Raw genomic sequence first — 27588 nt, 5'->3', positions numbered from 1 at the left:
GAGTTTTGGTAAAAATCTCACTTCTGCTTCATTCTTTATGTTTCTCTTAGAACATGATATTTAACATTTATATGTTTTGTTCTTTCATATCGAGTGGGATTTTCTACCATAGAAATAACAGATTTGTTGTCGATGTAAATGATATACGGAGATTGAGAAGGAAATCCAAGATCAACCAAGATTTTTTTGATCCAAATGCATTGATTTGTAGCTGAAATATATTCAGCTTCTGTTGTGGATTGAGCAACCGCATTTTGCTTCTTACAATTCCATGAGAAGATGCCTGAACAAAAAAAGCACAATATCCGCAGGTACTTTTACAATTTTTGACGCATCTAGCCCAATTACTATCAACATAGCCAATTAATTTTCCATTTTCATTTTGCTTATACCAAATACCATGATCCATTGTGCCCTTAATATATCTTAGAACTGTTTTAGCACCATTAAGATATTTATAGCTTGGATTATGCATGAATCTTGACAAAATGTTTATAGAGTACATCAAATCAGTCCTAGATGTAGTGAGATATAGTAATTTTCCAAAAAGACTTTTCTTTCACCATCTTCAACTTGAAAATTCTCATTAATAACCATAGGAGTGAGAACTAGCCTACATTCATAAATAAATTTCTTCAACAGAGATTGATCATACTGACTTTGAGATAAGAAAATTCCAACAGGTGTTTGATTGATTTCCAGCCCAAGGAAGAACTTCATCAATCCTAAATCAATCGTCTCAAATTCTTGCCTCATTTTTTACTTGAATTCATCAATAGTAGCTTCATCATTTCTATTATTAAAAGATCATCCACATAAAGCGAGATCACAACCAGGCTGCCATTTTTATCTCTTTTCGTATATAATGTTGGTTCATTCAGGTTTTTTTTTGAACTCAAAAGACTCCAAATATCACTAGTACAGAAATGCTCACTTGTGTCGCACCTCTTGTGTCGCGCTTGAAGAGAAAGCGACACAACAGAGTAACTAGTGTCGCGCGTTCTTTAAACGCGACACAACTAAGTACTATGTGTCATCACTTGTGTCATGCTTGAAGAGCGTGCGTCACAAACGAGTTACTTCTTGTATCGCCTGTCTTGCAGTGCGACACAAGAGTAAGCTTGTGACGCGCCTTTACCAGAACGACACAAGAAGTGTGTTATCTTTGTGACACGCTTTTATAAAAGCGACACAAGTAGTGTGTTATCTTTGTGTCGCTCCTTTTTAAAGTGCGACACAACTAATACGAACTACTATTTGAATATATATATTTTTTCTTCATATTTCTTAAAAAACTAAAAAAATGATGAAAATCAAATATCCTGTACATATATATAAACTTAAAAACTTATCCCATATAAATTAATTAAAAAGAAAATGAATTGAAAAATATATACTTAAAAAAATGTAAAAATGGAGGATCGCACAACTAATACGAACTACTATTTGAATATATATATTTTTTCTTCATATTTCTTAAAAAACTAAAAAAATGATGAAAATCAAATATCCTGTACATATATATAAACTTAAAAACTTATCCCATATAAATTAATTAAAAAGAAAATGAATTGAAAAATATATACTTAAAAAAAATGTAAAAATGGAGGATCCAACCTCTAACAAGTTGAAAAACCATCTAATGTCTTAACCATCTGAACTTATTATATTTCTTGTCAACCATTGAACTTATTATATTTCTTGTCAACCATTCACTGAGTATAAACTTATCCCAGATAAATGAATTAAAAATAAAAAGAACGAAATTATAAATACAAATGATCGAACCACTAATCTGTCGAAACACTAACTAATACCTTAACCATGTGAACAATTGTATTTCTTGTCAAGCATTCACCAATTATAAAAAATATAAAACATTTAAATATAAGAATTTTACCTAATGAATAAAACCACAATTCTTTTATCGTATGCTTTCTCTGCTTCCTTATTTCTAGGTTTTATTTTCTCCACCTAGTCAACTCCATAGCCGCCAACCTCCACCTTGCACACCGCCATCTCCACCTTGCACCGCCCCCTCGCACACCGCCGTTCATATCTCCGGTCATTCCGCTTCTCAAGGCGCCGGAAACAAGGACCGGCTTCACCGCCGTCTCCACCTCTCGATCTCCACCTCTTCTGCACAAAATAGGTTTTGTTATTTTCCCCCAATATTACTTACCAACTACTCTTGATTATTTCTCTCCATGATAATGTTATGGTTTAGTCTCCAAACTCTTCAATATCCTCTTTCTTCTCTAATTGTAGAACAAGCTTTTCTTTTTTCTTCCCCCGATTCATTTCTGTTGATTCGTACATATGGAAGCTTCTTCATCACTTCCTTCTGAATCCGTCCATCAATTCACTATCAAGGTTCTCTCTTCTCCTTCTTCTTTCAATTTCCATTCCTTTTTTCTTACTTTCCTTATTATCAGGATTCCCGAGGTCAGGACGTCGACCTGAGCGTCTACAAAGGGAAGGTTCTCCCATCGTCAATGTCGCCTCTAAATGTAATTTCTATCTGGCTCTTTTCTTTCTATTTTTCTGTTAATTGCTTTCAATTTTATAATTATTCTATATTCTTTTGGTGCTTTTGATCAGTGGATTTACGGATATGAATTGCACTGAGTTGACTGAACTTTATAACAAATTTAAGGACCAAGGTTTGCTACATCAATAGAACTGTCGCTGATGTGCTTAAATCTGTTCCAGAGCCAGTACGTGAGACCTTGTCTAAGCTATCACTTGACTTGGCTTCTAAGGCTACGACTCCCAATTCTGTAATTTCAGAGCTTGTTGACTGCTTTTCCAAAATGGGACAATCCATTTTGAATCCAAATCAGCTTTCTCAAGTTGGTCCCAACACAAGCACCCAAGAAGGGTCCATTGATAACCCAATTGCTTCAGCTGTGCCTACTGCACCAATTGCTGTTAATGGAGAAACTAGCACGGCGAGGCTTGAAAATGTTACTAGGGGAGTGGGTGTAACTGTGGAACCTGGACCTGCTCCTGTTGATTTGAATCTTGAACCTGCTTGTGATTTTAATCAATCTGGACGCTCAATGAAAAACTTTGCGCCATCAGGTAATGGTGATGATAGGAAAGAAACTATGAGACATAATGCTGTTCATCTAAGTAAGAAGCCTGTTGGAGGTTCTAACAATTCAGCAAGGCCTTTTGGATTTGGTAGCAAGTGTCCATTTGGTTATACACCTGTAGGAAATGATATCTCTGCTCAACCTCATGTACTGCCTCAAATCAGTCCACTAAGCCAATGGTCTGGTCGCAATGATTCAGTTGTTGGAATGTTCCATAGAGGAGTTCAATGTGATGGTTGTGGGGTTCATCCAATAACTGGGCCACGGTACAAATCCAAAGTGTAAGTAATATTATAATATTGATTTGTTTATCAAGAGAACTTCAAATCTATAAGCATATGTCATGTTGCTCTTTACTTTTTTGGTGCAGTAAACTTCTGTTCCCAACAAGAGTTGTTTGAGCTTTATCAATCAAGTCCTGTTTTGCCGCAAGAAGTTCACGGCATTGCACTTTCAGTGTAGCAAGATCATCTTGTATCTTCTTTATCCTGGTAATTAGTTTCATTGGATTTGCATTATCGGGATAGACTCGTTGAAATTCTTGCTCGAACTTCAACTGAACGAGGGAGAGATCGTGGTTCGCCTTGGTAAATAGATTCACTAAGTGTGTATATAATCAATTGCCCACATAATGATGTAGTGACAACAGCAAGGAGTAATTTTATGCTGTTGTTTCTATAATCTCAGTTTCCTATTTTCCTGCACCATTTTGCTGAAAAAAAATAAATTGAAGGAATGGATAGGAGATAGAATGAGTCACCCATTAAACTACTACGTTCATAATTCTTTTGTTTATAGTTGTTGCAACTTCTAACTTTGATGTTTTGACCAAGTGGTGATCCTTATTTCTGTTTATTTTCAGGACAATGTATTTGTTAATGTTGTTGCATCTATTCAATACCGTGCACTGGCTGATAAAGCAAATGAAGCTTTCTACAAACTCACCAATACAAGGACTCAAATTCAGGCTTATGTTTTTGATGGTATATTATATACTGCATAGAAAATGCAAGGCTTAGTCACCTCTGTGCACAACATATACATTTACTTCAAATGATTTTTTTTTTGTATCTTCCACCTTTTATTTTTGATTAATTTGTTGAACATATAATAAACTACCCTGTTGGTGCTCATAAAATTTTCAGTAATCAGGGCGAGTGTTCCAAATCTTTATTTGGATGACGCTTTTGAGTAGAAGAATGAAATTGCCAGAGCTGTGGAAGAGGAACTTGAAAAGGTAACAAATTTTATTAAATGGATAGTTTTTCGTATTGCGAACACATATAGGTCATTCATTTTTTAGAACACCTATAGGTCATTCATTTCAAATGTGGTGAAAATTATGAAAGCTTCTAAGTTCTCATTACTTGGGTTTGAATTGCTAGGTTGCTGTATATGCTGAGTTTTGAAGAGACTGGGTCGAAGCTTTGAAGTTTTATGAAGATGCTTATAATATACTACGAGAGGTATTTTTATATGTTTCCTTTTCCAGTCATGTTTTTATTTTGTTCTTTTTTAATGTTGGCATATGCAAGGAATTTCTCAATTTCTTATACTTGAGTTCTACAGATGAGTGGGACTGCAAATAGAATACCAATGATTATAGTTCAATATTAGAGCTCCATTCAATCCAAAAAAAATATATATTTTTTTAAAAAAATATTAATATTTTGCGTCGCGCGTGAGGAAGGAGCGATACAAAGTGTACGAGATTAATCAGGGAGTTTGTGTCGCGCACCTTTGGAGCGCGTCACAAGAATTATCATATGTTGTGTCGCACACTCTAAAACCGCGTCACAAGAGTTATCACTCAATTGTATCGCGCTTGACAAGTGCGACACAATAAATGAGTAGCTTGTGTCGCTCTCAAGAGCGATGCAAAGTTCTTGTGTCGCACCCCTATTGTGTCGCACAAAAGTGCGACACAACAACATGAAAAAGTGCGACACAAGTAAGCATTTCTGTACTAGTGTATGAGTCAATTTTGGAATACCATGCATGTGGAGCTTGTTTAAACCCATATAATGCCTTGTGTAGCTTATAAACTTTAACTTATGCATCTGCAATAGAGAATCCTTCAAGATGGTGTACATATATGTCCTCTCCTAGCCAACCATTTAAGAAGGTTGACTTGAGATCCATGTGGTGCAATCTCCACCTAAAATGATCCGCAAGAGCAATTAAAAATCTCATCGTCTCATGTCTTGCAACAGGAGCAAAGGTATCTCCAAAGTCGACACCAGGAAGTTGAGAATACCCCTTCACTACCAACCTTGCTTTATGCTTGAAAATGCTTCCATCTGGATTGTACTTATGTCTGAATACTCATTTTACTCATATTACATGCTTGTCATTTGGCTTGTCAACCAAAGACCAAGTGCCATTCTTCTTAATAACATCTAATTCATCTTCCATGGCTTATTTCCATTCCGGAAACTTGATAGCTCTAGCTTTTCACTTGAAGGGTTTGATCTCTTTTCAGCGTTGATGATCGTCAGTTGTGAAGTGAGCATAGTCTTGGCTTTTATAGTAGAAACTTTGGGAAAGATCTATCGTTGTCTGCTTCTGACTTCTGTGCTAGTTATCCAAAAGGTTACTGTTGTCACAGTCTAGGCTCCGTTTCTTGAGCCGCACGTCCTTCTGACTTTGGTGTTGCAAGCTTGCAGTCTGCAATCTTTCCATTTTTGGATAATAAAGATAGATGTTGGGGGATCTTTCCATTTTTGGATAATAAAGATAGATGTTGGGGGACATGACTTTTGTCATCTGTCATTTTTGCCAATTTGGGAACAACGTGATTTGACTCAATGTCAATGCCTTCTTTATTCATTCTAAGACCTTTTAGTTTGTCTTTGAGTTAGTGCTTAAGATATAATCAACATTCAACAAATTCATTAGCATAAATCAAACTTAATTTAATCCTGATTTAAATATTTTAGGGATCTAATTTCCTTAGTAATTATTTTTATCAGAATAAAAAACTCATGGAAATTGTGTTTCAATAGATAGTTCTCTCTATTGAATTTATGTATGGTTGTTGATCAAGCTTTTCATCATTTTTCTCAGAGATATCCAGTGCTAGAACTTGATTGAAGTGTGCTTCTTATTTTACCACCATATTCTCCCAATTCTAATAAGCATTCTGATCAAAATGAACATATCTACTGCTGAGAACCTTCTTTGCTTGAATGTTGTACAACTTATATCCTTTTGAATGAGCTGAATAACCCAACAAAATACATAATTTAGCTCTGTTATCAAGTTTTCTCGTCCTCGTTGATGGAATGAGAGAATAGCAAATAGAGCTAAACACTTTCAGCTCCTTGGCAGAAGGCTTAAATCCATAGCAAGCCTAAAATGGAGTTTTCCATTCAACAGACTTGATTGGAAGTCTATTAAGCAATAGACTGTCGTGTTTACTGATTCTGGCCAAAAACATTTAAGCATCTTATTTTTTTGCCAACATGGATCTTGCCATCTCCATAATAGTTCAATTTTTAATTTCAGATACTCCATTCTGTTAAGGCGAATAAGGCACAGTAAGTTGGTGATGTATTCCTTCATCTTGACATAACTTTGCAAACTTCCTTGATGTATACTCAGAACCATTATCGGATCATATTACTTTAATTGGGGAATCACTCTTCTTTTCAACTGAAGCCTTGAAGGATTTGAAGGCTGTTGGTCCCTTATAACGTAGCAAGTTAGTTCCAAGGGGGGGGGGTAGGAACTATTTAAGATTTTATTACGTTAAGGCTGACTTCTTTTTCTTTGAAAAAGGATAACACAGCGCGCTGAGTAAATTAAGACACTAGCTTAGTCAACTGGTGACTAAGTCAGCTTCTTTCTTTGAGTCAGGAGATAGCACTTGAGTCTATTCTTGAACTCAGATACTCAATGTATACAACTCAGCGTGACCTCTTTACTTGGTCAGTTTTGTTTAAGCAAGCAATATATATATTAATGAGTTTAAGGTTAGAAAGATGTTACTCAGCAGATTTATCCAGGTTCGGCCTCTGAGCCTATGTCCTGTCCCCGGAACACGTTCCGAGCTTTCGAATTCTCTACTGAGCTCTTTAACGGTAGAGCATCAAACCTTTTACAACTTAGAAGCTGAGTATAACAAGAGTACATTCCTCTATACCTCTACTCACTCCTAATCTCTCGCTGAGTACTATAACCGAGTACTCAGCCTCTCATTTCTAATCTCTAGAAATGATAAAGATTTGTCCTAAACAACAATTGCTAAGACACCTTAGATGATTGAATAATCACTCTAAACTTTTACACGAAAGATATATAATTTGGTGTAAGTATTTGCTTTGCTTTTCCTCACAGAACTTTGAGTAGAATTTTGGTCACCGTAATGGCTTTTCACTCGCTGTCTCCTCAGCGTCATCCTGATCGCTTTCTTCTTCTTCTTCTTCTGCTTCCTCATCATCCTGATCTTCGTTATCTAATTCTTCTTCCACCTGAGTGGTGATCATCCAGTTCCACATCATCTTCTTGATGCTCAGCTTCAGTTCCCTGACATTGTGTGAAGTGAGAATCACCAGGAACAATGATGTCAGTGGGGATAGCATCAATTGGGGTCAGCCCTGAAGACTTCGTCTTCTTCAGAGGTTGCTCAGCAGCATCCACTCTTTCTTCTGTATCAGGCTCATATTGCCTACTTCTCTTCTGAGCTGACTTAGGACTCTCCTGACCTTTTTGAGCAGCTGACTTCAGCTTCTTTGTCGGCGACTCAGCATCTTTAGAAGGAGTCCCAACAGCTTTTCTTTTGCGGGCAGCTGGAGCCTTTGTTCTTTTGCCCTTCTTTGGGACAGTCTCCTCAGCAGGCTGATCACCACCTTTGGCTTTCTTAACCGGTTGGTTCTACTTCAGGGCACGCAGCGCAACAACTGTGATCTCAGAACCTTGGGCCTCAGTTTCCTCGGTTAGGTCAATCTGATGGTCTTTGAGGATTCTGGTTATGAGTGAGCCCAGCCTTAAAGTTCCAGTGCTCCTTTGGAAGCCGGCTATTAAGAAAACTGGCATATTGATGGGCTTATAAGTCAACATGTGTCATATGAAGCACTGCTCGAAGTTTGTCGCTGAGCTGGTGCAATTAATCTTAGGGTAGATGTAATTGGTCAACAGATAGTGTGTCATCTTTTGGTGCTGACCCATTGAGGAACTGGAGATTTCTCCAGAATGGCCAGGGGGCTTGCAGAAGGTGGCTAAGTACCCAGTTCCTTCATGATCACCAGTTCTCCTTAGTTTTGTCCCTTCATTCTTTAACTTCAGCAAGTTTGCAAGGTAGGTAGGATTGACAAAGATTGTTTTCTCTTTTACCACTATTACTAGGCAGTCCTGGTTATCGTCAGCAACCCGCAGATTATGGTAGAATTCCCTTACTAAGTCAGGGTAAGTTGAATCTCTAATAGAGAACAGCTCCGTCCATCCATTCTTCGATATCCATTCACAGAATGGTTGCTCGGTTTCTACGAAAGCCTCAGAGAACCATCTTGAGAAGTCTATCTTCCACTCTCTAACGTCTTCGAAGACTTTAGTGTAGGTTCTGACTTTGGTCGGCTTTCCTTTAGAGGAGGTAGCTTGGCCAGCTTTGCCTTTGCTCGGTGTAGTGGCCTTAGTCGTTTCAGGCAGAGTAGTATGCTTAGAAGGTTCATCGGAACTGGTCTTAGGGTGACCGGCACCAGAGATGTTTACTGAAATCTTAGTCATAGTTTCAGAGAGGGGTTTGGAAGTTTTGAGAGTTTTTAGAGAGAGAGGGAGAGAGCTTATGCCAGAGAATTCGGTAAGTGTAAAGAGATAAAAATGGGAATTTACCCATTATTTATAGCGGTGAAAGGTGGATCTTATCGAATCCATGTGTCAGTTTTGCCTTGGGATTGTCAACCGACAATGATCCTGGCTTTTATGACACATTCGGCGCATACGTCATCCTAGGTGGCTATTCGCGTGCTTTAGCATTAGGATTCTAAACGTTCTATATTCTGAGTAGTCAGTTTTATACAAACGGATGGTTTAAGTGGTTGGTTGCTCAGTTTAAGATAACTACTCAGTGCGCATATTTGCTCAGTATGTGATATTTATTCATTCATCATTAAACACTCAGCATACATCTATTCATTCAGCAAATAATATCATAAGTCATTCAGCATGGTAATTCACTCAGCATGAATATATATTAAGAGCTGGAATTTACTGAAGAGGATTAAACATACCAATGGCTTCTCTCAGTATGCTGAATTGCTCACGAGCCAGTGGCTTTGTGAAGATATCCGCAAGCTGCTCATCCGTTGGGACATAGGTCAACTTTATCTCACCCTTGAGTACATGGTCTCTAATGAAGTGATGTCTGATGCTGACATACTTCATCCTGCTGTGCTGGATTGGGTTCTTTGATAGATCAATTGCACTTTTGTTGTCACATTTGACCTCAATTGTCTTTGTTTGAACACCATAGTCTTCAAGCTGTTGCTTAATCCATAAGACTTGAGCAACATAGTGTCCAGCAGCAATGTACTCAGCTTCAGTGGTAGACAAGGCTACTGACGCCTGCTTCTTGCTGAACCAGGATACAAGACAGCTTCCTAAGAAGTGACATCCTCCAGAGGTGCTTTTTCATTCAAGCTTGTCTCGTCCATAGTCAGCGTCAGTGTATCCAACGAGTGTGAAACCATGAGTGTTGGGATACCATAAACCTGCGTTCACTGAGCTTTGCAAATATCTAAGGATTCTTTTTACAACTATGTAATGAGATTCCTTAGGGTTAGATTGATATCTAACATAGTAGCATACTGAGAACTGAATGTTCGGTCTACTTGCTGTTAAGTAAAGTAGAGAGCCTATCATACCTCGATACAATTTGCTGTCTACTGACTTACCATTCTCGTCAGCACAAAGGACAGTGTCAGTGCCCATAGGGGTAGATATTGGCTTGCAATTTTCAAGATCATATTTCTTCAATATCTCCTTGGCATATTTAGCTTGACTGATGAAGATGCCATTTTTCCCTTGTTTGATTTGAAGTCCAAGGAAGAAGTTGAGTTCTCCCATCATTGACATTTCAAACTCAGTCTTCATTTGCTTGCTAAATTCCTTACACATTGACTCATTAGTAGCACCAAATATAATATCATCAACATATATTTGAGCCAGCAGGGTGTCTTTACCCTTTCTCTTAATGAATAAGGTTGTATCAGCTTTGCCTCTGACATAATTTCTAGTCAGCAGGAAACTGGTCAGCCTCTCATACCAAGCACGTGGTGCTTGCTTGAGGCCGTACAGAGCCTTTTTGAGTTTATAGACGTGGTTTGGGAACTTAGGATCCTCAAACCCTGGAGGTTGATTAATATAAACTTCCTCGTTTATAACTCCATTAAGGAATGCACTCTTAACATCCATTTGAAACAGTTTAAAGTTCATATAACTTGCATAAGCGCATAAAATTCTAATAGCCTCTAGCCTTGCCACTGGGGCAAAGGTCTCACCATAGTCAATACCTTCTTGCTGACTGTAGCCCTGAGCTACAGGTCTTGCTTTGTTCCTGACTACATTTCCTTGTTCATCCAGCTTGTTGCGGAAGACCCATCTTGTTCCAATGGTCTTCTGACTCCTTGGATGTGGCACTAACTCCCATACAACGTTTCTTCTGAATTGATCAAGTTCCTCTTGCATTGCGCTCATCCAGAATTCATCTTCCTCAGCATCAGCGAAGTTCTTTGGTTCCTGAACTGAGACGAAGGCTACGTTGCTGAGGTATCTCCTGAGTTGGTTTCTTGTCATCAGGGTATTCTCAGCGGCATCAAGAATAGCACTTTCTGAGTATCCTCTTGGTATCCTTATCTCCTTTGGTAGATTGATGTCTTGTGCTGTGTGTGTTTCAACAATCTCTACAGGTGTAGACTGGTCAGTGAAAACAATTTGAGGTTCACTTTTACCTTGGGTCAGCCCTTGAGGGAATGACTCAGCGGCTGTATCTTGATCAGTGGGTACTGAGTGTGGATCATCCTCGGTCAGCGGCTGATATCTTCCTGCAGGGTTACTTTCGTCGAACTCAACATGTACTGACTCTTCTAAAACTTGAGTTCGTTTATTGAAAACTCTGTATGCTTTGCTGTTTGTTGAGTAGCCAAAAAAGATAGCTTCATCAGCTTTTGAGTCAAACTTAGCTAGGCTATCTTTGGTGTTTAAAATAAAACATTTACAGCCAAAGGCACGAAAGTATCCAATGTTGGGCTTTCGTCCTTTCCAAAGTTCGTAGGGGTTTTTCTTTAGTATAGGTCTAACAAGAGCCCTATTAAGAATATAGCACGCTGTGTTGACAGCTTCTCCCCAAAAATACTTTGGAAGCCTATGCTCACTCAGCATTGTCCTGGCTATTTCAACCAAGGTTCTGTTCTTCCTTTCTACAACCCCATTTTGTTGAGGCGTCCTAGGAGCAGAAAAATTATGGTCAATGTCGCTGGCTTCACAGAATTCAACAAACTGTTGATTCTTGAATTCTCCACCATTATCACTTCGGATGTGAGCCAGCTTTAGGTCTTTATCATTTTCAAGTTTTCTAACCAAATTTGAAAATGTCTCAAAGGTCTCATCCTTGCTACTCAGCAAGATGATCCAAGTGTACCGAGAAAAGTCATCTACAATGACCAAGGAAAATCTTCTTCCACCCAGACTCAGCGGCTGGACTGGACCGAAGAGATCCAAGTGTAGTAACTCTAACGGACGCTTAGTTGAGACAATATTTTTACTATGAAAAGATTGTTTGGTTTGTTTTCCCGCTTGGCAAGCGTGGCATAGTTGATCTTTTTCAAATTTAAGCTCTGGTAGTCCCTCAACCAATTGCTTTCTTGCTAATTTGGCCAGGAGGTCCATGCTTACATGACCAAGTCTCCTGTGCCATAGCCAGGAATTTTCTTCCTTTGACACTAAGCATACAGTTTTTGAAAACTTTTTCTCTAAGTTCAGCATAAAGACATTATCAATGCGAGGGGCAGTTAAAATTAACTCATTAGTCTTACCCTCGAATATTTTACATCCAGTGTTATCAAATATAACTTTTCTCCCATTATCATATAGCTGAGCTACGCTGAGTAAGTTATATTTGAGTCCGCTGACTAGGGAGACTGACTCAATAGTAGGATTACCTCCAACGGTTCCTGACCCTACTATCTTACCCTTTTTGTTGTCTCCAAAACTTACGCTTCCTCCTCGTTTACGCTCAAATGTGATGAACTGAGTTTCATCACCAGTCATATGCCTCGAGCATGCGCTGTCAATATACCACATCTTTGACTTCTCAGCACATCTCAGGCTTACCTGCAATGTAACTAGTTACTCTTAGGTACCCAATTCTTTTTGGGTCCTTGCTTGTTAGGTTCAACAGGTAAAGCATCATATTTTATTTTATGGCGACATACTTGAACAGTATGGCCATTCTTTCCACAGAAGTCACAGCTGACCTTCCGTTTAGGATTTCTCACTGACTGGTCAACACCCCAGTGCTGAGCGTGCCAGCACACCTTTGTGGTGTGTCCTTTCTTCCCACAGAAGTCACATTGGACTTTCCGCTGAGGATTCCATCTCTGCTGACCAGTACCTCGGTACTGAGTATTCAGAGAAATATTTCTTTTGTTTGGAACCTTTAGTTGGTTCTGGATAGTTGTGACGTCCTTTCTCAGTTTCTTAGAATCTGATTGGACTTCAGAGACAGACTTATATATGATCTCCATGTTATCATTCAAAGTTGAGTTGTCCTGAAGAAGGAATCTGAGGTCACTCAGCTTGACCTCTTCAACCTCGTCACAGTGCTTGCTGAGTGCTCTAACTTTCTTATTACACTTTTTGACAAGTGTGTAGAGATCACTCAGGGCATTAACCATTTCATTTTTGAGCCGGGGTAGTGATATTACCTCATTTGATTGCTCCTCGTCATCAGATGCGATGGAGGGGTCAGCATGCTCAGAGATGCACGGCTCAGCAAGTTCGTCAGCCATAAAACAGATCTTTGCTGACTCAGTGGCATCAGCTTCTGATGATGATGACTCATCACTGTCGCTCCATATTGCCACCATTGCCTTTTTGCCGTTCTTCCTTTCTTTCCTCAGCGTGGGGCAGCTTGACTTGATATGGCCAGTTTGATGACATTCAAAGCATGTAATGGGCTTTGAGTTGTCCTTCTTGTATTTGCTGTCGCTGGACTCAGCTTTATACTTATCAAACTTTCTGTAAGGCTTCTTAGAATATTTGTCATTCTTTCTGAACAGCCTTTTCATCTTCCTGGTGAACATAGCCATCTCCTCATCATCTGTTGAGCTCCCATCAGTGGAGTCAGCTTTCATGACAAGAGATTTTTGCTTCTTGTCTTCAGACTTTTCCTTCACCTCGAAATTCTTCATTGAGATCTCATGGGTCAGCAGTGAGCCGATGAGTTCATCATATTTGTAGGTGGTTAAGTCTTGAGCTTCCTCAACAGCAGTCTTCTTTGCTTGCCAGTTTTTAGGAAGACTCCTAAGAATCTTCTTGACTTGTTCTTCCTCAGTGAAGATCTTCCCAAGTCTCTTGAGCTCGTTGATGATGTTTGTAAACCTTGCATTCATGTCAGAGATTCCCTCATCATCGTTCATCTCGAACAGCTCGTATAGTCTCATCTGCTGGTTCACCTTGGACTCCTTTACTTTGTTGGTTCCTTCGTAGGTGACCTCCAGCTTCTTCTAGATCTCTTGCGCTGACTCACAACCTGATATTTTATTATATTCTGCAGCATCAAGCGCACAGTGAAGCATGTTTATAGCCGAAGCGTGATTTTGTAGCTTCTTGAGATCATCCTCTGTCCATTTGGCCTCAGCTTTGACAACTGTTTGGCCAGCCACAACCTCAACATGAACAAATGGGCCTTGGACTATTGAAAGCCATACACTCATATTTGTTGCCTGAATAAAGTTTTTCATCCTATTCTTCCAGAAGGTGTAGTTAGACCCGAAGAATAGGGGAGGCCGAGTAATGGACAACCCCTCAGGTAAGATCTGAGTTGTCTGGTTTCCTGAGAGAAACCGAGTGCTGTTTTCAGCCATAGTGGGGATCAGCTCAAGGTAGTTAAACCTTTCTCAGTGAGCTTTTAAGCTCTGATACCACTTGTTGGTCCCTTATAACGTAGCAAGTTAGTTCCAGGGGGGGTAGGAACTATTTAAGATTTTATTACATTAAGGCTGACTTCTTTTTCTTTGAAAAAGGATAACACAGCGCGCTGAGTAAATTAAGACACTAGCTTAGTCAACTGGTGACTAAGTAAGCTTCTTTCTTTGAGTCAAGAGATAGCACTTGAGTCTATTCCTGAACTCAGATACTCAATGTATACAACTCAGCGTGACCTCTTTACTTGGTCAGTTTTGTTTAAGCAAGCAATATATATATTAAGGAGTTTAAGGTTAGAAAGATGTTACTCAGCAGATTTATCCAGGTTCGGCCTCTGAGCCTACGTCCTGTCCTCGGAACACGTTCCGAGCTTTCGAATTCTCTACTAAGCTCTTTAACGGTAGAGCATCAAACCTTTTACAACTTAGAAGCTGAGTATAACAAGAGTACCTTCCTCTATACCTCTACTCACTCCTAATCTCTCGCTGAGTACTATAACCGAGTACTCAGCCTCTCCTTTCTAATCTCTAGAAATGATAAAGATTTGTCCTAAACAACAATTGCTAAGACACCTTAGATGATTGAATAATCACTCTAGACTTTTACACGAAAGATATATAATTTGGTGTAAGTATTTGCTTTGCTTTTCCTCACAGAACTTTGAGTAGAATTTTGGTCACCGTAATGGCTTGATAAAGTTCTGTCTGTAATGAAGCAACTGAAGGGCTCTATTTATAGAGACGTCTGAGGCATCAGTCATTTCGAATTTTGAAATAACCGTTGGAGGGAAACGGGTTCCTGTCATTGTCACTTAGTCTTGCTCAGAGCTCTCGGCCAATCAGATTTGAGTATCTTCTGTCCTCGGTCAGCTTTTAGTCAGTTCGGCAGAATGTCTCTCCATTTATGGTAAGGTCAACTAGACAGCGTCCTGTGTCTTCTGAACTTTACCCAAAGTGAAAACACTTTGTCTGGAAGTTGTTCTTGCTCAGCTGCTGTCTTGTACTCTTTGTCGATTCAACTCAGTAGCTTCATTCCGAAGTTGTTCAACGAAGGTCTTCTAGATCCTTCTCTCGCTGAGCTGCGTTTTGTTCATAACGACAGCGTTTTGCACACGCGGGCCGAGTGGTCTTGATCTGTTTGACTTGGGCTTTGACTTCCGTATTGGGCTTTAAGCCATTTAGTCTTTATGTCTTATAAACAATTTAACTCAACATTGAACAAACACATTAGTGTAATAAGTCAAAGCATTTAAACTTAGTGTGTTTAGAATATATTTAATTTTACTTAAATAATTTTGTCAAATCAAAATCATGTGGAAAGGTGTTTCAACAAAGGCTTCAAAGTCTTGTGACTTATGGCTGAGGAAGTACACCCATGTCATTCATATCAAATCATCAATAAATAACTAAAATACTTATTTCCATTCAAACCTGGAGTTTGCATTGGGCCACAAATATCAGTATGGACCAGCTCTAACTTTTTACTAGCTCTCCATGAACTCCTTTGAGAGAATGGATGCATATGAAGCTTACTAAAAAATTGACAAGCTTGACAAGTCTCATTACAAATATTAATTTTATCTAAATCATGTATCATGCCATCCTTCTCCATAAATTTCAAAGAATGAAGATTATAATGGCCAAATTTCGTATGCCACAACAATGAATTATCCTTAATGGAAAACAAAGCATAATTATTAATTTCATTCCAATTAATAGGAAATCAATTATTTTTTTTTATCTCAACTGTAATAACATGAGCACCTGCAGAGTCTTTAATTTGACAAGTTTTATCTTGGAACAATAAGCTATAGTCCTTGTTTATCATTTGGCCAACACTTAGCAAATTTTATGTTAGATGAGGAATATAAAAAGCATCAGTAATGAGATTTGTACCTGTAGCCGTATGTGGAACAAGGTAGAAATTTTGTCTTTCTAGAAAAATTTGGTTGCTTACCTTTCCTTTGCCGCTTCTTTCCATGTAACACACTGGTCCAATACTATGTAGATATTGTCCACTTTGGCCCAAATCCAACACCTTGGGCCTCACGGCTTTAAAACGCATCTGAATGTATTGGATTCTCATCTTACTAATAAGCCTCAATCACTCCCTCTCCATTTCCGATGTGGGATTCAGTTCATTCCTGCCCCCATCGCCATCTCTTAGAGCCGCTCCTTGCTCAGGCCTTCTACCCCGGCGTCACTCTCTCCGGACCGGGACGTTACAGGCCCACCAGCTTCCGCCTGGTTTGTCCCTGAACCACACATCGTACGTGGAGAACCTGGCTCTAATACCAATTGCAACACCCTGCTCCAATACCATGTAGATATTGTCCGCTTTGGCCCAAATCCAACACCTTGGGCCTCACGGCTTTAAAACGCGTCTACATGTATTGGATTCTCATCCTACTAATAAGCCTCAATCACCCCCTCTTCATTTCTGATGTGGGATTCAGTTCATTTCTGCCCCCATCCCCATCCCTTAGGGCCGCTCCTTACTCAGGCCTTCTACCTCGGCACCACTCTCTCTGGACCGGGTCGTTACATTCCATCATTGAGATAATTCCCCTTTTACTTAGCTTGAAAAGCTTCTTCTATAACTTGCTTTTGTCTGACAGAACATCTTTACTTAGTGGCATGACGCTTTGAGTTCAATTCAGCTACTGATAAAGTACTAAGATCCCAAGATTCTTCTATAGCAAAGATCTTAGACTCAAACTTCTCTAGTAAACTGACTAAGATTTTCTTCACGATCACGAAAACCATTCCATGTAGGCGAATACGATTTGACAATCTCTACGATCTTGGCTTAAAATTCCTTAACTGATTTTGTCGCAGTCATATGTAGCAGCTCAAAAACTCTTTTCAAAGGAGGTTGAATCTCTTTACTTTGGTGTTGCTCTCAAACTCATCTTCCAACTTGTCCCATGCCTCTTTAGCAAATTTGCAAGCCATGATTCTCGTAAAAGTTGTCTTTAAAACTTCAGATTGAATACATGAAAGTGCCTTTGGATCCCTGACAATTATCTCATCACACCTCTTGATTTTATTTAAATTTGCAATTGCTCTAAGTGGCGGAACATCAGGTCCTTCATGCTCCACAACCTCACAAAGACCTTGAGCTTTAAGATAAGTTTGCATTTTGATAGCCCAAACAATGTAATTCTCCCATGTGAAAGTTGGAGGAGTTGTTACAGTAGAGTTGAAAGAAGCCATTACTACAGAAACCTTAAGAAAACAGAGTAGCCATAGTCTCTAAGAAATGCAGCTCCGATACTAGGGGTGGCAAGGGGGTAGGGATTCCCCGAAAACCATGGAGATCCAAACGATAGGACCGGTGGAAAATAAAAAATTTTGGGTGCGGGGGTGAAGGCGGGGGAAGTTTTAATCCCAAGACTAAATTTGGACGGGGTGGATGTTTCTACCCCCGAACCGTGGGGATCCCGACCCCGCCCCCGAAAAACGCTTGTGAGGATACACAAAATATATATATATATATAGGAGAGATCAGGTGTGACACATTGCTTATGGTGCGACAAGCTTTATTGTGTGACAAGGACCAATTTTGTAATTAAACAAAAGGAGGTGGCAAATTTGTAAATAAAAGGAAAGATAAAATTGTTTTATTTTTTTTCTTTAAAATGCATTTTCCCAACTTTTCCAACCTCGTTTTTCAAAAAATTTTATACCGTTGGACTCGTCTTAATTAAACGGTCATTTTAAGATCCATGAAGCTCAAGTAAAAAAAATTCCGGTGAACGGAATCCGGGTGGGCGTTTTCCGGCAAGAAAAAAAGTGTCCAGAAAATTCTCAAAAAATTTCAAACAATGTAAAACATTATTCTAAGAAACTTTAATTCTTGGATCGAAGCGAGATTTCTTACGGTTTAGTCCCAATAAAATTTTTTCCTTAATTTTATCCATTTTACATGCTTCAACAATTTGTTGGGTAAAAACTGTAAGGAATCTCGCTTTGAGCCAAGAATTGAAGTTTCTTAAAATAATGTTTTACATGTTTTGGAATTTTTTGATAATTTTCTGGATACATTTTTTGTCCTACTTACGTTGTTCCAAATCAATGTACCATTTGTTCCAGCATAATACTTATATTGTTCCAAAAGAAAATTGTTTTATTTCTTTTCTTTAAAATATATTTTTCTGACATTTCTAACCTTTTTTTTCGAAAATTTTTATACTATTAGACTCGTTTAAATTAGACAGTCATTTTAAGATCCCTTAAGCTCAAGTAAAAAAAAATTCGGTAACGAAATCCGAGTGAGCGTTTTCTGCCAAAAAAAAAAGTGCCCAGAAATTTCTAAAAAAATTCCAAAAAATGTAAAACATTATTCTAAGAAACTTTAATTCTTGGGTCGAAGCGGGATTTCTTACGGTTTAGTCCCAATAAAACTTGTTCCTTAATTTTATCAATTTTCATGCTTCAAAAATTTATTGGGTCAAAACCGTAAGAAATTTCGCTTTGAGCCAAGAATTAAAGTTTCTTAAAATGATGTTTTACATGTTTTCAAATTTTTTGATAATTTTCTGGGCACGTTTTTTGTCCTACTTACATTGTTCCAAATCAGTGTACCATTTGTTCCAACATAATACTTGTATTGTTCCAACAGAAAAATGTTTTATTTTTTTTCTTTAGAATACATTTTCCCGACATTTCTAACCTTGTTTTTCGAAAAATTTTATACTATTAGACTCGTCTAAATTAGACGGTCATTTTAAGATCACTGAAGCTCAAGTAAAAAAAATTCCGGTGAACGGAATCCGGGTGGGCGTTTTCTGGCGAGAAAAAAAGTGCCCAGAAAATTCTCAAAAAATTTCAAAAAATGTAAAATATTATTCTAAGAAACTTTAATTCTTGGGTCGAAGCGGGATTTCTTACGGTATAGTCCCAAAAAATTGTTGAAGCATGCAAAATGGATAAAATTAAGGAAAACATTTTATTAGGACTAAACCGTAAGAAATCCTATTTCGACCCAAGAATTAAAGTTTCTTAGAATAATGTTTTACATTTTCTGGAATGTTTTGAGAATTTTCTGGGTACTTTTTTTCTAATCGGAAAACGTCCACCCGGATTCCGTTCACCGGAAATTTTTTTACTTGAGCTTCAGGGATCTTAAAATGACCGTCTAATTTAGACGAGTCTAATAGTATAAAAAATTTCGAAAAACGATGTTAGAGAAGTCGGGAAAATGTATTTTAAAGAAAAGAAATAAAACAAATTTCTTTATCATCTCTTTCATTTTATTTACCAATTTGCCACCTTGCCTTTTTTAATTATCATCAAAACTACGTGGTTTTGTTATGTCACACAATAAGCTCCTTGTCACAACTTAAACCCTTGTCACGCTGGATCTCACCCCTATATATATATATATACACACACACGATAAGATGTATACTTTAATGAGAAATTATTTTTAATTAAAAATAAAAAATCTTAAGAAAGTTTCTTTTAATAAAAAAATTAAATTAACATAGAGAATTCCTTTTAACAAAAAAAAATTGATACGAAAAATTTAACTAAAATAAATCAGGCTTTAAAAAAGATAAAAAAACAACACATTAACCCTAAAAAAATCGAAGTATCTTCTTCTCTTCACTCATAGAAAACTCTTGTTTTAGTATAACAATAGTTGTAGATCCTAGGTACAATGTTAAAGCATTGGAATATTATCTTCCACTTCTACGTGGTGAAGTAATAACAAAGTTTAAAATGGAAAGAATAAAAAATGCATGTTATGAATTAGTGATAGAATATTAAAATTTAATGTAGGTGAAAATAAAACAAATTTTGAGTCCACAATGGATGGAGATGCTTTTTTTTTTTTTTATGGCGGAGATGACGGTGACTTTGATCAATTTGTCACTTCTTTTGAAATATCTATAACAATATTGGGATTAAATTTGATCATTATTTGGAGCGTTTGATGCCAAGAAAAGGCGAAATTGATTTATTGGCTTGGTGGAAAAATTGCCCTAAATACCCAATACTACGATTAATAGCTAGAAATATATTGGTAATTCCTATGTCAATCATTACTTCAGAACCAGTTTTTAGTACTGGTGGACGAGTTTTAAGTGATTCTTATAAAGAGTTGATTAGCCGTTCAAGTGAAAAGCACTAAACTTAAATGCTGTTATTTATTAATTTACTTTAGTTAGATATTAAATGATTTAACTCAATAAAAAAAAAAATTGTGTCTTTAGATTCTGAATCAGTTCAACAATTACTAGAGATATGATTCAAAAAAAAAAAAAAACAATTACCAGAGATATGATACTCTTCAGGTAATATAACTTATAAGCACATAAAGTTGTGTTTTATTTATTTTTTATGTATTTAAATATTACTTTTCGTGTTGTATCTAGATTGATGAAAATATGAAACAAACTAAAATCGCAACAACGGTTAACTTGTAGATGTTTAAAATGAGATGAGTAAAAAGACTACAAAATTAACATTTGCTCGTTGTTTTAATTTTTTGTGTTAATTTAGAAATTATATTTATCTTTTGAAATTTTTTGTATGTTAGGATATTATACTTTCAGATACTTCTTGTATTAGAATTTAGATATCACATTTGAATTAAAATCTGATTTGTATTGGAATTTTTTTTATTATTATTAGAATTTATACCAGGATTTGGTATAAACTATTTATACCAAAATCTGGCATAAACTAGAATCTGGTATAAACCAGTATACCAGACCTGACCTGGTATAAACCAATACTGGCGTTTTGTCTCACCAGTGGTTATCTGTGTGGGCGCTAAAAAATCCCTATCTTTTTTATTCTTCGAAACCGCTTTGGAAAATATTAGAGACGGAATGGAGGATTTCCCGCCTCCGCTCCGTCCTGTTTCCACTCCTATTATTAACCTTGTAAATTTACTTAAAATAACCTATTTGACTCTCAATTTGCTTAAAGTATTTTGTTTATATCCTGTAACTTTTTTAAAACGATTTAACCTTTTGAACTTAATTAAAGTGGCATGTGTTGGAGATTAATATAAAATATATGATTGGGCCTTAACTATAAGCTCGAGCTTTTAGTTCAATCGGTTCCATGGCATGGTATCAGAGCTTTTAGTTCAATCGGTTTCATGACATGGTATCAAGAGCAACAACCGATCCTTCCATGGCTGATTCAATTCCGCCGCAGACCGCTATCGGAAATCAGTCTGATTTCGTTCAACAAGTTGCACTCGCCGCATCACTGTCCAACCTTTTGAACTTTTTTTTTGAAATAAGGTAAACTTTATTAACTAAGATCAGAAGCGAGAATGTCAAAAATAATCAGTGGTGGACAGACCCACTCACTACGAACAGATCTAGATGTAACAGCCTTAGCTAAGCTATGAGCTGCTAAATTCGTTGGACGTTTTACATATGAGACTGAACATGAGTTCAAGGCTCTTAACAAATCACAACAATCATTCACTACATCCGATAAATAAGATAATTGACGTTTTTGCTGATGTATGGAACTAATAACCACGAGACAATCTGATTGGACCTCCACATGGCTGAGGTTAAAATCCTTAATCCAGGTAAGAGCCTCTCTTACCGCCATTGCCTCTGCCAACGGGGGATCCGTGACATCCGCAAGGTGCCCCATTTTAGCAGCAAAACATCTACCCTGATGATCCTTCAGCAGACACCCATAGGAGCTGAATTTATTCTGGTCATCCACACCTGCGTCAATATTGCACACATAGCTTCCTTCCGACGGTTTCATCCATTTTGCGATTACGACCGACTGTGGCTGGGGGTGTTTTAGATTGACGATTTGAGCTTCTCTCTAGTCGTGCAACTCCGATAAGGCCATACGGTGGATTTCCTCTTGTGTCTGTTCCCTGTTATTCCAAACCTTATCATTCCGCGCTTTCCAAATACTCCAGCAAATCATCGCTACTTCATTTCCCGTCCCTGACGCCCCTCCGATGCAATTTGAAATCTAGAAGATGATATATGTGACCGTCGATACCCTATTGTCCTGAAAGAAGATTTGCCACACTCGGTAGGCTCGCGGACAGCTGATAAACACATGAAGATCGTCTTCCCCATAAGCGTTGCATATTGGACAACAGTTTGGGAGGGAGCTTCGCCGGGATGCTAGGTTACTCATAGTCGGTAAGCAGCTTGTGCAGATCCTCCATAAACAGTTTTTAACTTTTGGGGCCACCTGTAAATTCCAGATTAAGTTCCAGTTAATCATAGAGAGATTTGCCGTGTTAGAAGGGCGGGATCCAAGTGCTTTGAGATAACCACTCTTTACTGAGTAATTACCAGACTTTTCATCAGGCCAGAACCAGTCATCCTCACGGTGCCTCCTTCGCGCTGGAATTGAACAGATCAATTGGACATCCCTTCTATTAAAGATTCTACTGATGAGATCAAGGTTAGAGGGCTGGTAGGGAGAGGGAGGGAATCATCAAGAAGCCACGGGGAGCTCCAGATTGCGCTGGTTTCACCATTCCCAATTTTCCTTCGGAGACCCATCACAAGCAATTCACGTTCCGCCAGAATGCTCCTCCACACAAAGGAAGGGTTATGACCCAAAGGAGCCTGCAAAAAATCAGAGTTAGGAAAATACTGAGCCTTAAGTATTTGAGTCACCAGTGAATCCGGATTCTGCAATATCCTCCAACTTTGTTTTGCAAGTAAGGTAAGGTTGAATAGGTGGGTATTTCTGAACCTGAGTCATCCGCTTGATTTAGGCCAGCAAAGGTTCTCCCAAGATTTCCAATGAAGCCCAGAAGATGATGATCCTGATGAGTTCCACCAAAACCTGTTCAACATTTTATTGAAGTCGTCACAGAATTCCTTTGGCATGAGGAAGATGCTCATCAGATAGGTTGGGATCGATTGAAGCACAGATTTGATGAGGACTTACTTTCCGGCACGTGACAGGTATTTCTCTTTCCAATTATTAATGCGTTTCCATGCTCTATCTTTTAAGAAGCCAAATGTTTGCATTTTGCTTCTTCCTACTACAATCGGTGCTCCTAGATAAAAGCCCATGTCATTGACTTCAGAGACCCCAAGTTCATTACACACCGCTGATCTAGCATCAATCTTCGTATTGCCACTAAAAAATACGAAGGATTTCTGAAAGTTGACACACTGACCAGATGCCTGTTCGTAACATTGTAGACAGGCTTGAACCTCCTTTGCCTCATTCACATTAGCCCGGAAGAATAAATAGCTATCATCGGCGAAGAAGAGGTGTGACACCTTAGGAGCATTACGTGATACCTGAGAGCTGTGAATTCGACATGCTTGCTCCTTTGCAGCTAGCAGTGCCGAAAGCCCCTCAGCACAGATCAGAAACAGGAACGGGGAGATGGGATCTCCTTGTCTCAGACCTCTCTTTGGGATAATCGGGCCAATTTCTCTACCATCTTGAACTACCATATAGGACACAGTAGACACCAACAACATTATCCATTGAATCCATCTGTCTCTGAATCCTAATTTTCGTAACATATTCTCTAGAAAACCCCATTCGATTCTATCATAGGCTTTACTCATATCTAGTTTTAGGGCAGTCGTACCATGTTTACCATATTTTAGTCCGTGGAGTTTATGAATTGTCTCATAGGCCACAATAATGTTATCGGAAATCAATCTTCCTTTAATAAACGCACTTTGTGTACTTGAGATAATGGATGGAAGGATTGCTTTGAGACGATTCGCCAACATTTTTGAGAGGATTTTGAGAAGGACATTGCATAGTGCTATAGGCCGTAAATCTGAAACTTGTTCAGGATTACTAATCTTCGGAATAAGAACGATCAGGGTATCATTCAACTTTTGTGGGAGTTTTCCAGTCCCGAGAATAGAGAAACATACCTCGCACACATCATCCCCTACTATGTTCCAAAAATGTTGATAAAATGCCGGATTCAGCTTGTCAAGACCCGAACTTTTATCCGGATGCATGGAAAAACAAGCCTCTTTTACTTCCTCCATAGAAAACCTTTGAGATAGCTGATCATTCTGCTCTCTTGTTACTCTTACTTGTATAAATGGGAGCAGAGCTGCATCATTGTTTCCTTGGCTTGTAAAAATATCGTTGAAATAATCTACTAACAGATCGTCCAGCCCGTTGCCCTTCGTTCGCCAATTTCCATCCGAATCTCTAAGTTGTGAGAAACTGTTCTTTTTCCTCCTATCCGTAGCATATGCATGGAAATATTTAGAATTAGAGTGTCCATCTTGTAACCACAATAATTTGGCCCGTTGTTTCCAGAAGTCCTCCTGCTTCCTTAGCGTCTCAGCATATGCTTTTGCAGCTTGTTTGAACCTATCCACACCATAAGCATCACGTCTCCCCTTAACCTCTTGCATTTGAACTCGAAAGGCATTTAATAACCGACTGAAATTCAATTCTAAGGTCGAACTCCACTTCTTAAGAGCCTCTGAACACACAACGATTTTTTTTATAATATTGCCATCTGGGGCCGACTTCCACGCTTCGTTCACAATTGTCGCACAAGCTTGCTCCCGTAACCAAGCATTTTTGAATTTAAAGCGTTTAATACTAAAGCCTTGTATCCAAACCTTACATTCCAAGAGTATTGCCGAGTGATCCGACGAGACAGTAACAAGATTCCTTGAATTAGTTTCCGCGAAGGTCTCTTTCCACCTGATATTAACAAAAGCCTGATCTAGTCTTTCTTCAATCCACCTGTCTGAACCTCGCCCGACCTCCCAAGTGAATGGATGACCAATCATACTAACTGTAGTTAGGCCAGAGTCCTCCACGGCTTCTTTAAAACCTTCCATCAACCAGTTGGGTTGGGGTCTCCCCCCCCCCCCCCCCCCCCCGCTTTTCTCGTGAACAAAGGATATCGTTAAAGTCCCCGATGCAACACCAGGCGAGATCATCTTGGTCCTTGAGGGATCGCAGCAACTCCCAAGAATCTCTCCGTCGTTGCCTTTTGGGGAAGCCATAGAAACCAGTTAACTTGAATTTAGGACCATTTGGGAGTGTTATTAAAGCACTAATGTGATTGATGGAAGAAGATTGAATGGAAACTAACAGATTGTCTTTCCAGAATAATGCTAATCCACCCCCACGACCTTGTCCGTTAACCATAAAAGACCCTCCATACCCAATTTTCCTGGCAACCGCTCTCATCTTGTCTTCTTTGATCATAGTTTTCATTAAAAACGTAACCATAGGCCTATGAATCCTTACAAGATCCTTTAATACGCTAACTGTGCATGGGTTGCCTAGCTCATGACAGTTCCAGCTCAGGACACTCATTAATAGAACTACGAAAAAACTTCTCAGAAGAGAAGACCTAAAACCACTCCAACAGGAGAGACAATTATTTTTCCTTTACTTAATCATACCAAAACTCACCAAATCAAAATCAAATCAACATCAACAACGAATTCTAATAAAATCATATCTCAATTCTGCATCCAAACAGAATCTGAATACCATTAAAATTCTCAAAAATCAAGTTTCCTAATCAGATCCAATCCCATAAGATTCAATTAAATCCAAAGAAATCAAGCATGGAGAACAATTCTGCAGGATCGAAACAATAGAAGATTGGAATAAGAACCAATTGATCCTCTGCGAGTCTGAATCTAATTCAAATTAGGTTTAATTTCAACTTGAAACAAAATTAAGATACCCCTGGATTGTTTAATATGATATGACATCACAGAAGCCCAAACATAGGTGAAAACGGAGAAAATGGGAGGTTTTGCGGCGATGGAGCGGCGTTGTTCTTTGCGATGACGATGGAGCAGCGCTTTATTTTTGAATGGTGCTTCCTTTTGAACTTAATTAAAGTGGCATGTGCTGGAGATTAATATAAGATATATGATTGGGCCTTGAACTAAAAGCTCAAGCTTATAGTTAAGACCCAATCATATATTTTATATTAATCTCCAACAGCATGCTCTTTAACTTGCTCAAAATTCCTTTTATACTGGCACATAGAAATAAAGAATTAATAATGTTACATTGCAAAATTAAAGAGATATCGGGAAAATTATAAAACTAGGTCAAATAGGAGGCCCATTTACATATTTAACCCATTTACTCAACCTACTACATATCTAAACTGATTTTGTGTGACTTTCCTATAATACCCCTAACCTTTCCCCTTCCCACAACGCGAACGCTGCTCCCCCCTTCTCCTTGGTTACGCAAAAAGTTGCTCCTCCATTAATGATTTGAAGACTTTCGATCTTCCTATCTTGCTTTAAATTGCTCGAAATTTGCACAATTTCGCCAAATCACAATGAATTTCTCTTTTTCATCTCTTCATCTCTTGATTCTGCAACTTCCTAATCCTAGAAAACGAAGCCATGGTTCATCTTCCTGTTCCTGCTCGTTACTTGGTTTCTTTCTTCTTGTTACCATCAAAAAAATGGTTATTCTACGTTATTTCCTTCGTTTTTCGCAGTTTATCATATTGTTATTGTCGCTTTTAAGGGTGAAAGGCGCGAAAAATGTAAGTATATGTTGTTTTTTCTACGTTTTTTCATGAATACACTTCGCGTGGTCGATGATTTCGCGAAGATCTGCGAAGAGAAAGAGCCTGAAACGTGTGGATCTACTTCGCGAATCGATTAGTTCGCGAAGTCTGCGAGTAGAAAAGTTCATGATTTGACTCGCAGACTTCACGAAAGCATCGATATGCGACGTAGATCGTCGCGTTTCAGACCTCGCATACCTCGCGAAAACATCGATTAGCGAAGTAAAATCACCTCTTTCCCTGCACATTTACATTCGCATGCTTCGCTAATCCTCATTTCGCGAAGCCAAAATCGTCTTTTTTCCTGCCTAACACGATTAATTTTTTTGAAGGTGATTGAATACATAATATCCCTTTCTGGAAGGCGGTGTCCTCGGATGCAAGGGAGATGACTTTCCTTCCTGTATAGGGAGAAATTTCCCTCAAGATTGACACATTCACTCCTAAAATGGTTGGTTATGAGAGATTGTGCCAATCTTGTTGTGCACCATGAAACACATCCATCCCAAAAGGTCTGGACTTCCATTTCTCATCCCAAAAGGTATGGACTTCCTGTAGAGAGAGATTACTCATCCGCTTCAAAATTGGTACCAGATTAGTTAGGTTCACTTTGAAGTGATTTGTTAGGAGTTTATTGTGGCAATCTTGTTGTAAATTTTGATAATGTTATGATTTTAATGTTGTTATTGTAGCAATCTTGTTGTAAATTTTGATAATGTTATGATTTAAATGTTAGAATCCATTGTTGTTTGCCATTTTTTGTTATATACCACTTCGCGAATTAGCTTCAAAACACATCCAGGCTTCGCATATGCGAATTAAATTCATC

At 38.4% G+C, this 27588-nt stretch overlaps 1 protein-coding gene across 4 annotated transcripts; it reads left to right on the top strand.

Moving 5' to 3' along the window:
* Positions 1 to 1945: 1945 nt before the first annotated feature.
* LOC136208744 (protein NBR1 homolog) lies at positions 1946 to 5520 on the top strand. Of its 4 annotated transcripts, XM_065999892.1 has the most exons (8): positions 1946 to 2152; positions 2269 to 2373; positions 2436 to 2510; positions 2602 to 3379; positions 3469 to 3589; positions 3961 to 4081; positions 4244 to 4335; positions 4484 to 5301. In XM_065999892.1, exons 4-5 carry the CDS (start codon positions 2814 to 2816, stop codon positions 3497 to 3499), a joined length of 597 nt encoding a protein of 198 aa, XP_065855964.1. In that variant the 5' UTR covers positions 1946 to 2152; positions 2269 to 2373; positions 2436 to 2510; positions 2602 to 2813; the 3' UTR covers positions 3500 to 3589; positions 3961 to 4081; positions 4244 to 4335; positions 4484 to 5301. The 4 variants fall into 4 exon arrangements, with proteins under 4 accessions (XP_065855964.1, XP_065855965.1, XP_065855963.1 ...); XM_065999893.1 differs by adding an exon at positions 5312 to 5520 and having other exon boundaries at positions 1946 to 2510; positions 4484 to 4564; XM_065999891.1 differs by having other exon boundaries at positions 1946 to 2373.
* The last annotated feature ends 22068 nt before the right edge of the window (positions 5521 to 27588 follow it).

This window comes from Euphorbia lathyris, chromosome 10 (genome assembly GCF_963576675.1).
Source record: "Euphorbia lathyris chromosome 10, ddEupLath1.1, whole genome shotgun sequence".
NCBI classification, from domain to species: domain Eukaryota; kingdom Viridiplantae; phylum Streptophyta; class Magnoliopsida; order Malpighiales; family Euphorbiaceae; genus Euphorbia; species Euphorbia lathyris.
Note: the sequence above shows the minus strand (reverse complement) of the source record. Positions and strands in the feature narration are given on the sequence as shown.